This window comes from Asterias amurensis, chromosome 7 (assembly GCF_032118995.1).
Source record: "Asterias amurensis chromosome 7, ASM3211899v1".
NCBI classification, from domain to species: Eukaryota; Metazoa; Echinodermata; class Asteroidea; order Forcipulatida; family Asteriidae; genus Asterias; species Asterias amurensis.
The window spans coordinates 23,682,765-23,695,672 of record NC_092654.1 but is presented as its reverse complement, the minus strand read 5'-3'; the positions used below and the strand labels follow the sequence as shown (position 1 = coordinate 23,695,672).

The following is a 12,908-nucleotide window of genomic DNA, read 5'->3' as shown; positions in this document are numbered from 1 at the left end:
GTAAAATTTTGAGCAACCATCATTCCTAAAGACATCATTTTTGTGTGTGTATTAAACTCTGTTAAAAGACCTTGTTCAGTTGTATGACTATTTGAAGCACTTCTTCTTTGTCTTTGTTCAACAAAGAGAGAAATGTTCCTATGATGTAATCATTGGATACTTTGTGGAAGTGTCGTGGCCGAGCGGTTAAGAGCACCGAATTCAAACTCTGGTGTTTCTGATCAGCAGAGTGTGGGTTCAAATCCCCAGCTGTGACACTAGTGTCCTAAAGCAAGACACTTAACCATTGCTTCGTCCTGCGGATGGGACGTAAAGCCGATGGTCCCATGTGTTGTGTAACGCATGTAAAAGACCAAGTGCAATTATCGAAAAGAGAAGGGGTTCGCCCCGATGTTCCTGGCTGTGGCTGCTGTATCACCTTGTAAACCCTTATAAGGTGCTAAATAAGTGGGTCTCAAAATTCATCATTGCAATAACTTATCTTTCTGAAAGTTTGTGCATACTCAGTGCCTTTTGGTAGATACATGCGCTATATAAGACTTCCAAATTACTATACTAAGCAAGACATATGCATACTGTACAATGCACAATGTCCCAAGTCCAGAGTATTTCCAATGACTGTTGCAACATTCTCACAGCACTTTTTAAGTCTAGGGATGTGTTTGAATTGGCGACTACAGCTAGGGCTACAGCTAGATGTCCTTAGCAACACCCTTAGCAACAGCCGTAGCCATAGCTGTAGATACCAATTCAGATATGGCCTACTGTATAAAGACTATTCATCAATTCCACGAAAACGTCTAAAATTGATCTTATACAAGCCCAGTGTACAGTATGTAGGCCTATCGTATGATAAAGTACAAGTAAAACACATGTAAACCAGTCATAATATTGGGTTCTTGGAAAAAATGTAGGTCAAATCTTCATGAGCAAAGCTGCCCTACATGTTCATACAGTATGGTGTAGGGTTTAATAGTCTTTTCAGGCTATTCAATCACAATTTTTCATTTTTTCCCAAGGGCAAAACAAAAATTGTAAATCAGACTTTAGTAAGAAGAATATCATGCTTGATGTACACTATATATTTAATATGTACAGGTAGCAAGATGCATCAGTTGTGCCCGCATTTCCATGTACAAAAATCTTGCAAAATTTGTTTTCCCAACACAAACTACACTCTTTTCAGATGACCATGTGACACATGAGGAGAACGCCCACACATGTGAAACTGGGACTAGATCACCGAGGTTCAGGGTCACTCCCACACTAAACCTGATGAGCAATTCAAAGTGAATGTCTCGTACATAGCATGTCCATGTATGCTCAAAGAATCTAAACCTGTAGCTAGTGTCACATGGATTAACACAGAAAACACACGACAAATAATAAGGTATCTGACAAGGGCCTAATTTCTTAAAGCACAAAATCATGCTAAGCACAGAATAGTACAGCTTAGAATAAAGAGGTTTTCAGCCAACATTACATTAAGTTTGCATTGTTGGGCTGGTGATCTACTCGATTTTAGCTTAGCGAAGACATTTTTCGAGCAACTTTATGAAATTGGGTCCTGGGCCTTATTTCATAAAACACCAAAGGAGTCAGTCGTGCCGTGTCCGAAACGGCGACTTCGGCTACAGCTACGGCTAGATCGCGCGCGTCTGCCTATTCTTCAACACTGGCAGACGCGCTGATCTAGACGTAACTGTAGCCGAAGTCGTCGTTTCGGACACGGCCTCGGTAAAGTTGCCTGATACCTCAAGGAGACAACGAAGGCGATTGCCTCCATGTCCCTGGTCATTGCCTTTGGTGCCTTTGCACAGCTCCAGTAGAAATGTACAATTTCCTCCTACACGTGTAGGTAGGTCACCCTTTACCAAGGAGAAAATTGGTGCCTTTACAGGCCTGTTTTTGTTCACTTTCTGTTTATAGTGTATTATTAGACACAAACACAGTTGGTCCACAGCTGGCACACTAATGCAGAGGTAGTGGGATCAAGTCCCACTCTAGTCAATTTGTCATTTTTCCTAGTGGTTTATTACTTGTTTTATACAAGTATAAAAATTGATGACCAATGAACATCGGCATCCCAAGCACCAAAACTTTGAGATGCTACATGTACATGTATTAATAATAATAATAATAATATCGAAGTCTTACATGTAATATAGCGCACAGATCTACCAAACAAGGTACTCAAGGCGCTGAGTATATACAAACTTTCAGAAAGATAGGTTATTGCAGTGATGAATTTTGAGACCAAACTAGTTAGCACCTTATAACGGTTTACAAGGTGCTACGGCGCATTAAGCAGCCACAACCAAGAACACTGGGGCCAACCCCTTCTCTTTTCGATAAGTGCACTGGGTTCTTTTACATGCGTTACATAACACATGGGACCAACGGCTTTACGTCCCATCCGAAGGACGAAGCAATGGTCAAGTGTCTTGCTTAAGAACACAAGTGTCACGGCTTGGGATTCGAACCCACACTCTGCTGATCAGAAACACAAGAGTTTGAATTCGGTGATCTTAACCGCTCGGCCATGACACTTCCACATATTCTCCTTACATTCTGGAGTTGACCTTGATACAGATGTACAACCCGGATCAGTTTCATTTTATTTTCTTACCGTTGAACCTTCCTGGGGGAAAACCCAGGAGTTTTGACTGTTTCAACCTTGGTTGTTTTTTAACAACTACAGGAAGTTATTGTTGGAAAGTTTCAATTAGTTCAAGGAGTTTTTTAAGCACAGTGTGGCCAGTAGTATGAAACAAGAAAATTAGATACTTGAACAACTGAAGAAAAAAAAAGGAGTTGTTTCTAGGACAATAAAAAATACTGTACATAAACTTGACAAAAGCATCATGGCTGGAAAGAGTGTTTCCTAAGCTTCAGAATGATACATAACTCATCGACATGTACCATTCAAACAAACAACAGTTAACAACAAAAATGTTTTTCCTAGGCAATTTTCTGTGCCTAAACGGCAAAAATTCACACAGTTCAAACCTGTGTGCTGTTGACGCACAGCATTCTTCACCTCTTCCTCTGAAAATTTATACTGCCAAAAAAGTAAATTTCCCGCCAAAACATTGATTAAAATCGTCATGAATCTTGGCGAAAAATGTGTGTGACTGCAGCTATATTGAAGCAAAGGATTATGGGATACATATCTGGTCTAAAGATGGCGTAAGGGGTTAAACCATGGCGAGCGAAATAAAAAGGCAAAAATGCACTACAGTCAAAAGCATTGGTCAACAGCATTGTTTTTTCTTCACTATTTGCTTTGTTTGTTTTGGGTGTTTTGGGTTTATGTGGCTTGGGAGTTGTTCCCAGTCATTGAACTCTGACCTTGCGCTTTTTCACGATAATATTGAACTTCTGTATCTCCTGTTTGGAATGTCAGTTGAAGATTAATTGTTTTTTTACTAATAATAATAATATCATTATATATTTCTGGTAATGGAACCAAGGAAACCTCACAACTGACCTTTAAAGGGTCCTATGTACTTTTTGTAGGACAAAAAACACAATGTCAACAGATTCATACTAAACTTACACAGTTTGAAGATAATGTTGGTAGAAAGCTTCCCGGAAAATATTAGTTGCTGAGGTGCTGTAGTTTTTGAGAAATAAGTAAAACAATTTCATGAACATAATTTTTTTCTCAGTGATCATGAGATGAAAATTATTTTTGGATGTAAAAACATATTTTCATGACATTGTTTTACTCATTTCTCAAAAACTGCAGCACCTCAGCAGCTAATATTTTAAGGTACGCTTTCTACTATCAATATCTTCAAACCGTGTAAGTATAATGTAAATCTGTTGACATTGTGTTTTGTGTTACAAAAAGAACCCAAATCCTTTAATCACTGTAGCTCACAAGCCTCATGAAACCTGGAAACAAAGGTGCTTGCTATGTGAACCAGAAACACTGGGGTTAACCCCTACCCTTTCACTGTAGCTTGCAAGCCTGAGGAAACCTGTAAACAAGGGTGCTTGATATGTGAACCAGAAACACCAGGGTTAACCCCTACCCTTACACTGTAGCTCACAAGCCTCATGAAACCTGGAAACAAAGGTGCTTGCTATGTGAATCAGAAACATTGATGTTAACCCCTAATTTACATTTGGTCGCCATAGTAAAGATTTACTGACTGCCAATTTAAACCCACCTTTAAGTTGTCTGTTTGAATGGTGCGTCCTCCAACTTCTTCACCATATTGTGAGTTATCCGTCCCCAGCCCAAGGTAGTATTTCCCTTTGCGGGAGTGACCAGGGAATGCCTTACGTACCACCACACCGATTTCCTGGTCCGTTACAGGACTGTTGAACTCCCTGAAGAGTAGCTGGCGTATGTCCTCACGGTAGGTTTTTAAACTGGATGGACCATTAATAGGACCTTCTCGGAGTTTTGTCTTGAGCCTGCAAATGAAAAAAAACCAAATTAAATTGTTTTAAGTAAGTTGTCCGGGCGGTCCTCAAACTGGATGGACCATTTACGGTAACTTCTTAAGAGATGAGGCCTACAAATGCACGCAGACCATGGCCTCAGCTTCCTTCCGGTCTTGGCCTTGGTGCCCCTTCAAAAGTTTCTCATTGACTTTAAGATTTTCCAATGGAAGTACCCAAAATGCAAACGGCCTTGCCCTTTCAAAGATAAAATTCTACGCCTGAATAAGCACGTAAAGCACTTATGAACTTTCCTGAATTTACTAAGGATAGAAATATTGAAGTATACAATAGGGACAATAGAAGGTTCTCCAACTGCATATATTTCTACTCTGGTGAGTTTGTGCCCGAGTTTGTGCGAGTCTAGATGGCTACAACCATAGAGCAAGGATACAACTGAATGTGTTTGATGCACTTTCCATGACAGATTGCCAGAATCATGCCAGCGTGAAACTGCATTCACCCACAATGAATCATTGATTAAACCAATCAATTAACAACATGCAACAGGTTTAGCATAAATTGTACCCGAACAATAGTTCAAAAAGAAAATAACCCAAATGCATCGACATTCCATAAACACATTTTTATATTGTACCCAGACAGCATTAACTGAAGTAGCAGAATATTAAAGTACTTCATGTATGTCAGATTTTTGGCCCCAAACATTAAAAAATTGATTTTTTTGAGTGAATGGTATTTTTCAAAGAATATCACCCGCTCTAACGAAAAAAAGTTAAACTTTTACTTTTAATGGTCAGGAACCATGACAAAAATTTAAAACGTTTCTTATAAAACACATAAGAATTGGTCACGTGATATATTGTCGGGATCCCGACAAAAACTAATTTTGAGCACTTTATTTCACTGCTACTAATAATTGGCGGACTTTTTCGAGTAATAGCTCAAATGAAAGCTTATAACTTTCTCGACCCCATCAAAATACCTATTGAATTTTAAAACAAAATTTTGGGGTCAAATCGTCCAAAAATCTGACATAGCATCTTTAAACACATTTTTTATATTTATGTGTACTTTTTAAATATTTTATCTATTTTTAACTACATATTGTAATGACTCTGTAAATTGACCTTCGGGTCACAAAGTTTGTAATTTTAATATTTCAACAATTTCCTGACAAGATTCCCAAGACGCAGTGGGAGTTGATCAAGATGGATAAATCATGGCATAAGAGGGCGCACTACTATCTGCTCTCAATCACTGACGTCTTGGGCCAAGACTAGGTCAAGCTTGCCTGCTGAGCAGAGATAATAATCTTGTAAAGCACATTGATCTACATTTTGTAGCTACATGTGTACACAGACATGTGGCTGACAGACTAGGAAGTTTGGCTACAGCGAGGCCCAATTCCTCATCTTCTCCTATCTACAACAAATTGTTTGGACTTAACAAATATTGGAATGCCCGAACAAGTGATACACACTTGTCGTTTTTGCCTAATGGCCCCAATCCTTCTAAAACCAGGCGATTGCATCCATACCCACTGTTCATTGCCTTGGTGCCCTTCAAATGCTCCAGTATAAATTTACAAATCCCTCATAAGGTGCTCTTTAAAGGCAGTGGACACTATTTATAATTATCAAACATCAGTCTTCTCACTTGGAGGATCTCAACATAATGCATAAAACAACCAACCTGTGTGAGCTCAATTAGTGGTCGTCGAAGTTAGGAGATAATAATGAAAGAAAAACACCCTTGTCACACGAAGTTGTGTGCTTTCAGATGCTTGATTTTGATACCTCAAAATCAAATTCGTGGAAAACTACTTTTTGTGTGAAAACCACGTCACATCAGAGGGAGCCGTTTCTCACAATGTTTTACATTCCCCATTGCTCATTACTGAGTAAGGTTTATGCTAATAATTATTTTGAGTTAATACCAATAGTGTCCACTGCCTTTAACAAGGAGAAAATGCCTTGGTGCCATTGCCCTTTCTGAAACAAAGCAAAAAAACTGCAATCTTTCACTTTGTTAGTTGTATCATGAAGGACTCCCAACTGTAAGGGCTGCGAACAATGATGCATACTATTACGATTATGTTCAATGCTCCATTAATTCAAAAACATGCGCAGGTAGTTGTGGTTTACACATAGTGGATAATCGCTGAATTTCAATTACCACCAATGAAGACGTACTACACATGGCATCACTCAGCGATCAATCATATATCAACCAGCAGCATTGTCGCACCAACACAAAGCGCAGGACAATTGCATGTACAGGTATCAGTTTACAGAACACGCTAACAATCTGTTGACTACGTCAGGTGTTTCTTTGGGGAATTTCCTTTGGTCATTGTATTATACATGTATGCATCAAGCTGAACAAATAAAGAAGCCACATTTACAGAAGAATGCTAGCAAATCATATCATAAATAATACAAACGGATCTTTCTGTTCAAAGGGAAAAAAAAAATGCAAATTGACAATTGCATCCGTTGATTAGGAAGACAATAAAATTCTTGATAACAAATGTGTTTGCTCAATAAATATATTAGAGTTAAGTCTACGAATAAATGAATAAAAACAAATTAAAAACTATAAATAGTACAAGGCCTGCATAATATACACGCCATACATACATACATACATCCGGTTCGGGCTTGAAACTTGCAAGAAGGCATATATATTAAAAAGTTGAGCACAAACTGTAAACAAATCAAACTCGGGCACAATTCCACTTTGCACATAAACCCAGAGGTCACGGGTTAAAATCCTGCTACAGAAAGAACTTGTTTCTTAATTTCAACCCCGAAATTAATTTAGAATTACTTAGTCAGCTTCTTTTGTGGTACATGTAAACACATCAACAAAAGTAAGTCCCCCCCTAAACAATTCGTCATAACATCGTAAGGTAAAACATTTTACCAATACAACTAATTAAGAAATCATTCTATGACATGTTTCCTTAGTGTTGTTGAAAAATGAAAGATGTCAGTGAATTCCTGGATGAATGAGCTCAAATGAAAGATAAAACTGCCTTTCTCAAAAGTCACAAAGGTTGCGTTGTGTTGTTCAACGATGAAACGAGAAGTTGCCTGCGTCACATTGATGGCCGGAGACGGGTGTGGCGTCGAGCAACATGCAGAGTGCCTTGTTAAACCAGTTACAGCCTCTGGTGTTCGGAGAGTCATGGTGTAGGGTGGTATGAGCCTACCAGTAAAACACCACTTGTGCAGATTGCTGGCAATCTGACAGCGCAACGATATGTTGACGAAGTGCTGCGTCCACATGTTGCCCCACTTGCTGCAGCCCATGGTGAAGCATTTGTGTACATGAATGACATTAATGCCCGACCACACAGAGGGAGAGTAGCTACTGCTTTTCTGGTTGGTGAAGGCATCGAGCGAATGGTGTGGCCGGCAAGCTCGCATGACCTCAATCCCATCCCTGTGAGTGTGGGACTAGCTGAAGCGATCTGCATATCCCCACATCAATGCCAACAGCAACCTGGCTCACCTGTCCCATCTTCTGCAAGTTAAGTGGAATGCCATCCCACAGCAGCATGACCATGGAGGTAGACATCCGACGGTGCCAGGCGGTCATTGACAGGCGTGGTGAGTGCACGCGTTACTGGCCTGCAGATTTGATATATCTTTGTGACTTTTGAAAAGGGCAGTTTTTGTCTTCAATTTGAGCTCATTCAGCCATGAATTCATGAACATCTTTCATTTTTCAACAACACTTAGGAAACATGTCATAGAATGATTTCTTAATTAGTTGTATTGGTAAAATGTTTTACCTTACGATGTTATGACAAATTGTTGCGGGGGGGGGGGGGGGACTTACTTTTGTTGATGTGTTTATATTATCTGACAAATGAACATGAACAACATGTACGTAAATTCATAAAATCTAGCGAAATTATAAACTGTTTCAGTTGTAGTAACTGTAGACCTGTGTGACATAAAGTGCATCAAGTACACAAAGCCAACAAAATATTAAAATAGAAATATCTGTGACGTGGGAAACACAAAATAGCGTGTGTGTTTTTGTCATTAACCTCAGTTATTTCCATCTATTTCCATCAAGGTCACACAGTCTTGTTCCCCTCTGGAGAGAAACTATCTCGTCAAAATTCCATTCATTTCTAGGAAATCAAGCTCCCAAGACACTCTATCCATTTTCTTAGACCTCAAATAACTGAATTGATTTTTTTTTTTTTAATTTGTATAGTAATTTAAGACTATTTAAGGATCCATAGAAACCCTGATAGTTTGAAAGTTTTGTAGACAATACAAACTGAAGTACGCACCTGTGCATCAAGTATGACATTTAAATAGGTTCAGATCCATGAGAATGAAAGAATAACTAGTACATCACATGATGCTTCACAACCATCAACCCCAAAGAAGGAAAAAAACACCTTTCTTAATTCTACCTCCATGGTCTATCCTGTCACAAGTCACAAGACTAACACCCAACGTGTTTTCCCAGGTCAGTAAGCTCTCATTCAGTCAACAATACCACCCTCTTCACAACTCATGCAGCTACTTCTTGGAATACTAGTCCCGATTTAGACACAAATCCCAGACAAACATCAATTGAAACTGTAGATCAAGTTATGTATGGGTTCCCTCCCTGTACAAAAACTGCTAGTGCTGGAGGGGGGGGGGGGGGGAGATGTTGCCTGACGCGAATTCTTAATTTGCTCGATGTTTTTGTTTGTAACTCTCAAAGGGACAAGTTGTTGATGTGAAAGCGTAATGAAACGAGATGATCTGCCTACGCTAGTAATCACTTCGCTAATAACAAACCAGGTCGTCAAAGAACTTAAGTGTATGCGGACAGCATCACAGGTTTACTGCGTCAGAGAATGAGCTATAACCGGCAACATTGTATTAGACAGTTTTCTTACTGGTTGGCCAAATCAATGAGGGAAAAACAAATGTCAACTAGGGTCAAGGAACTTCTGCGGTTTCTTCTATTAATGGGATGTAAGACTGAAATTTCTCTAATTTGTTTTTTCACAGTTGGAATGTTATTTGTCATATAAATATACCTCTTTCAAGAATGTATTCATGCATCTGTTTTAAAAAGGACAGTGTTTTTTTATTAATTTCATGGTCGGGTGAACTGAACACATAAACTTTCTCAAAGTGTTTTTAGATCTTCAGGTACAGTGTCTATGAACAAGATCAATTACTTTTCATAAACTGAAATATTTAACTGAGTTCAGTCAGACAAAAACATATTTATATAAACTACAAGACACTGTTCTGGAAAAATACATAAAAAGCTAAATTCAAACAAGGATTCCTCAAAGTTGCAGTCTGTTTTTTTATCTGATTTGACCCGAAATTTTAGATTACTTATAATAATAATAATAAGATTCAGTTTATAAGGTTTCATTTTAAAAGGTGTTGCACAACATGATAATTGGTACGTACACTGTATGCAGTTAATTAAAACTATAAATAGAATCCCTGCATAGATCTTGACATTATTAGCCCACTTCAAGCAGTGTACAACTAATTTGGATTGTTACATGTACATGCATTAGCCTTGGTGAGTGTGCGAACAAGAAAACAAAATCTGTTATGAAACAGCATCATCTGTCAAAATTCATCCTAGGGAAACAAATCTTTAAAACAAGTTCTTTCAGTCAAAAATGGGCCTGAATGAAACTCTTAAATGAAGTACATGAATTTTTAGTTTTTAATCAAATGGGTCAAATTGAAGGAGCCTACATTTAAAAAGTACATCATTTCTCGTACCTATGTATGAACACTGTGTGTAATTATTGTTGCATAGAATTGTGGGCTTTCAGATGCATGAGAAAGGCCTCATTCCTGAAACCTTTCTCAAATTTGATTTTTTAAAAGTATTTTTGTTAAAATGACCTTTGTCTTAAAAACTACATGTTCAAATGGGGTTGTTTCTAACACTCACTACGTATGGAGGAAATCTCCATGTACTAACAGTGTTTTATAACATCTCTCCTGTGCTTTTTACAAAGTAAGTTTTCACGGTCATTATTTTGTGGAGTATGTAGTTACAAAAAGGTTAAACCATGCTTTTATGGAAACAGACAGTGGTCATGTGTGGCCCCAGAAGAAAGGGCACTTCAGGGAAATATTGGTTGCATCAAGTAGAAAGCCATGTCACCAGGTTATTTGAAGGTCATTTACAGTTCAGAGGTCAAGCGGTAAGGATATGAAAGAGCACAGTAGAGGTACTTGGCATTGGACTGAAAACAACAGGACGTGCGCACATGTGCGCAATTACAAAAAAACAATTGTATTTCCTGGTAAAAAAATAAAGACGGAAAAGATAGTATCATCAAATAGCAGGAAGGATTCCACCATTTGTGTCAAAGAGGATATTTCCATTGAAACTGATTACGGTTGTCTTGAATTACCCAACAGGATTTATGAAATTGTGTTTGTTGCGGTTGGTATCATGGCCTATATTAAAGGGACAGTCAAAATTGTTCATGAAAGTGTGTACGTTGCGATTTGTATCACGGCCAATATTAAAGGGACAGTCAAAATGGTTCGCGATTGGTATCACGGCCAATATTAAAGGGACAGTCAAAATTGTTCATTATATCGTGTACGTTGCGATTTGTATCACCGCCAATATTAAAGGGACAGTCAAAATTGTTCATGAAATTGTGTTCATTGGTGACTGGTATCACGGCCAATATTAAAGGGACAGTCAAAGTTATTTATGAAACTGTGTTCATTGCGATTGGTATCACGGCCAAATTAAAGAGACAGTCAAAATGGCTCATGGAATTGTGTTCGTTGCAGTTGTGTGGCTAAAATTAAAGGGACAGTCAAACTGATTTGAAAATTGTGTTCATTGCAGTTGGTATCACGGCCAATATTAAAGGGACAGTCATTGAGCACTCAGAGAGATGTTAAGAAGTACATTCTACTAGGGAAGCAGTTTCTGAATTTATGGAGATTTTCAAATTTGTTCATCTACATTAGACAGCTGATTACACTGCTACTTGCTGAAAATAACAGCAAAAAACTATCAGCAGTATTTTCACTTTCAAGCATCGAAACCATCCACGTTTACCTAGGTGACATCGGGTACCAACACCACCTCTAGACCGCAGCATCCACAAATGGACACTAACCCTCAGAAACCTGATTGACAATTCATGCATGAATCATTTCTCAGATTCAAATGTTTCTAGAAGAAAAATAAATCGGCAACCATATTACATTAAAGTGAATCCTTTCTCAAAATACTTTACACTCTCAACAGCTGAAGTGCTTCTCACCAAATCCCAGCCATTTATGTTTCTAGTATTTAGCAACCGTTGACCCTTTCTTTACTAAGAATCATAAGTGAATACAACAAGGGATGTATGTGAGTAATAAGAGTCTGATATTCCGTTGTACGACAATGTACACAGATAACAATGTCTACCTTTGTACTTTTTGAAGACATTGTATTGGCTTAATAGATTCTACGTGTAGAGAGGAGTAGATTATAAAAGGAAGCGATTGCAAACGAACATCATTGTTTTTTTCCCAGTAAAATTTGAGTAAAACAAAACCCCAACCCCAATTATTCAGTTTCCAAATGAGGGCCTACACACTATATATGTAGGCGCCTACAATAAGCCTACAATGTGAAAACAATGAAAGTCAACTTTAATGCTAGTCAAATACACCATGTTGTGACTGTTCAAATCAGGCTTATTTTATAAGTGGCAATCAAAACAAGCATCAGTAATTTTTAGGGTTTCTGAAATGCTATGTTCTTAACTTTGACAGTATCACAGCCGGAACTATTTCTCCAGAAGATTGGTACATTTTAAAACTTTATATTACACATATCAGTCAGATCACAATGACAGTGACACTGAACATGTATTTCACTGGAAAATGACTAACACCAATCATGCACCAAGTTAAGCCTTGTTTGCAGTGAACTTGCAAATACCAAAATTCAATTCAATGTTCTTAAAAAAATATATCCTTGTGTCCAAAAGCCAAGGTTGTTACTCTTCCTAACAGAACACAGATTTGTAGCAGACATTTTGAATTCCTGGTTGAGGGGGCTGAAACATCAACATTCCAGTAGGGGCGAGTTTCCCAGAGTACAAGTGCGTGTAACACTGACAGTCAGGAGTTTCAGGACATAACACCCCCCCCCATTCAGCCTTCAGCTGTGAACCCATCAAGCATCCCTGGCAACATTCCAGCTGCCTTCATTTCCTGGTATAAGGACCAGTGCTGACTTGGAAATCACTTGTTGTGGTTGGTCTAGGGATCTTAATAGGCACCCTCCATGGGAAAGGAGAGTCTTGGGTCAGTTGAAATCAAGAACAGAGGCTTAAAGGGTGCTGTACATAACACAAGTGTTATCCCTAAATTATTTCAGTGCTCGCTTTTGTTTTGCATTTTAAAACTTACATGCCCAGCTTTTTCCATGTACATGTATGCACAAAAACTTGCTAAGCATGCAAA

The 12,908-nt window shown here is 38.4% G+C and overlaps 2 protein-coding genes across 3 annotated transcripts in view; both read right to left on the bottom strand.

Annotated features, from left to right (window-relative positions):
• Window positions 1-12,908, bottom strand: part of LOC139939294 (alpha-1A adrenergic receptor-like) — a 221,726-nt gene that overhangs the window by 164,055 nt on the left and 44,763 nt on the right. The gene's annotated exons all lie outside the window — the stretch shown is intronic.
• The window catches only part of LOC139939289 (uncharacterized), a 50,629-nt gene that overhangs the window by 21,069 nt on the left and 16,652 nt on the right, over window positions 1-12,908 (bottom strand). For both annotated transcript variants that reach the window (XM_071935041.1, XM_071935042.1), the window contains exon 2: window positions 4,179-4,428. In XM_071935041.1, coding sequence (XP_071791142.1) covers window positions 4,179-4,428 — 250 coding nt within the window. The remainder of the gene's footprint in view (window positions 1-4,178; window positions 4,429-12,908) is intronic.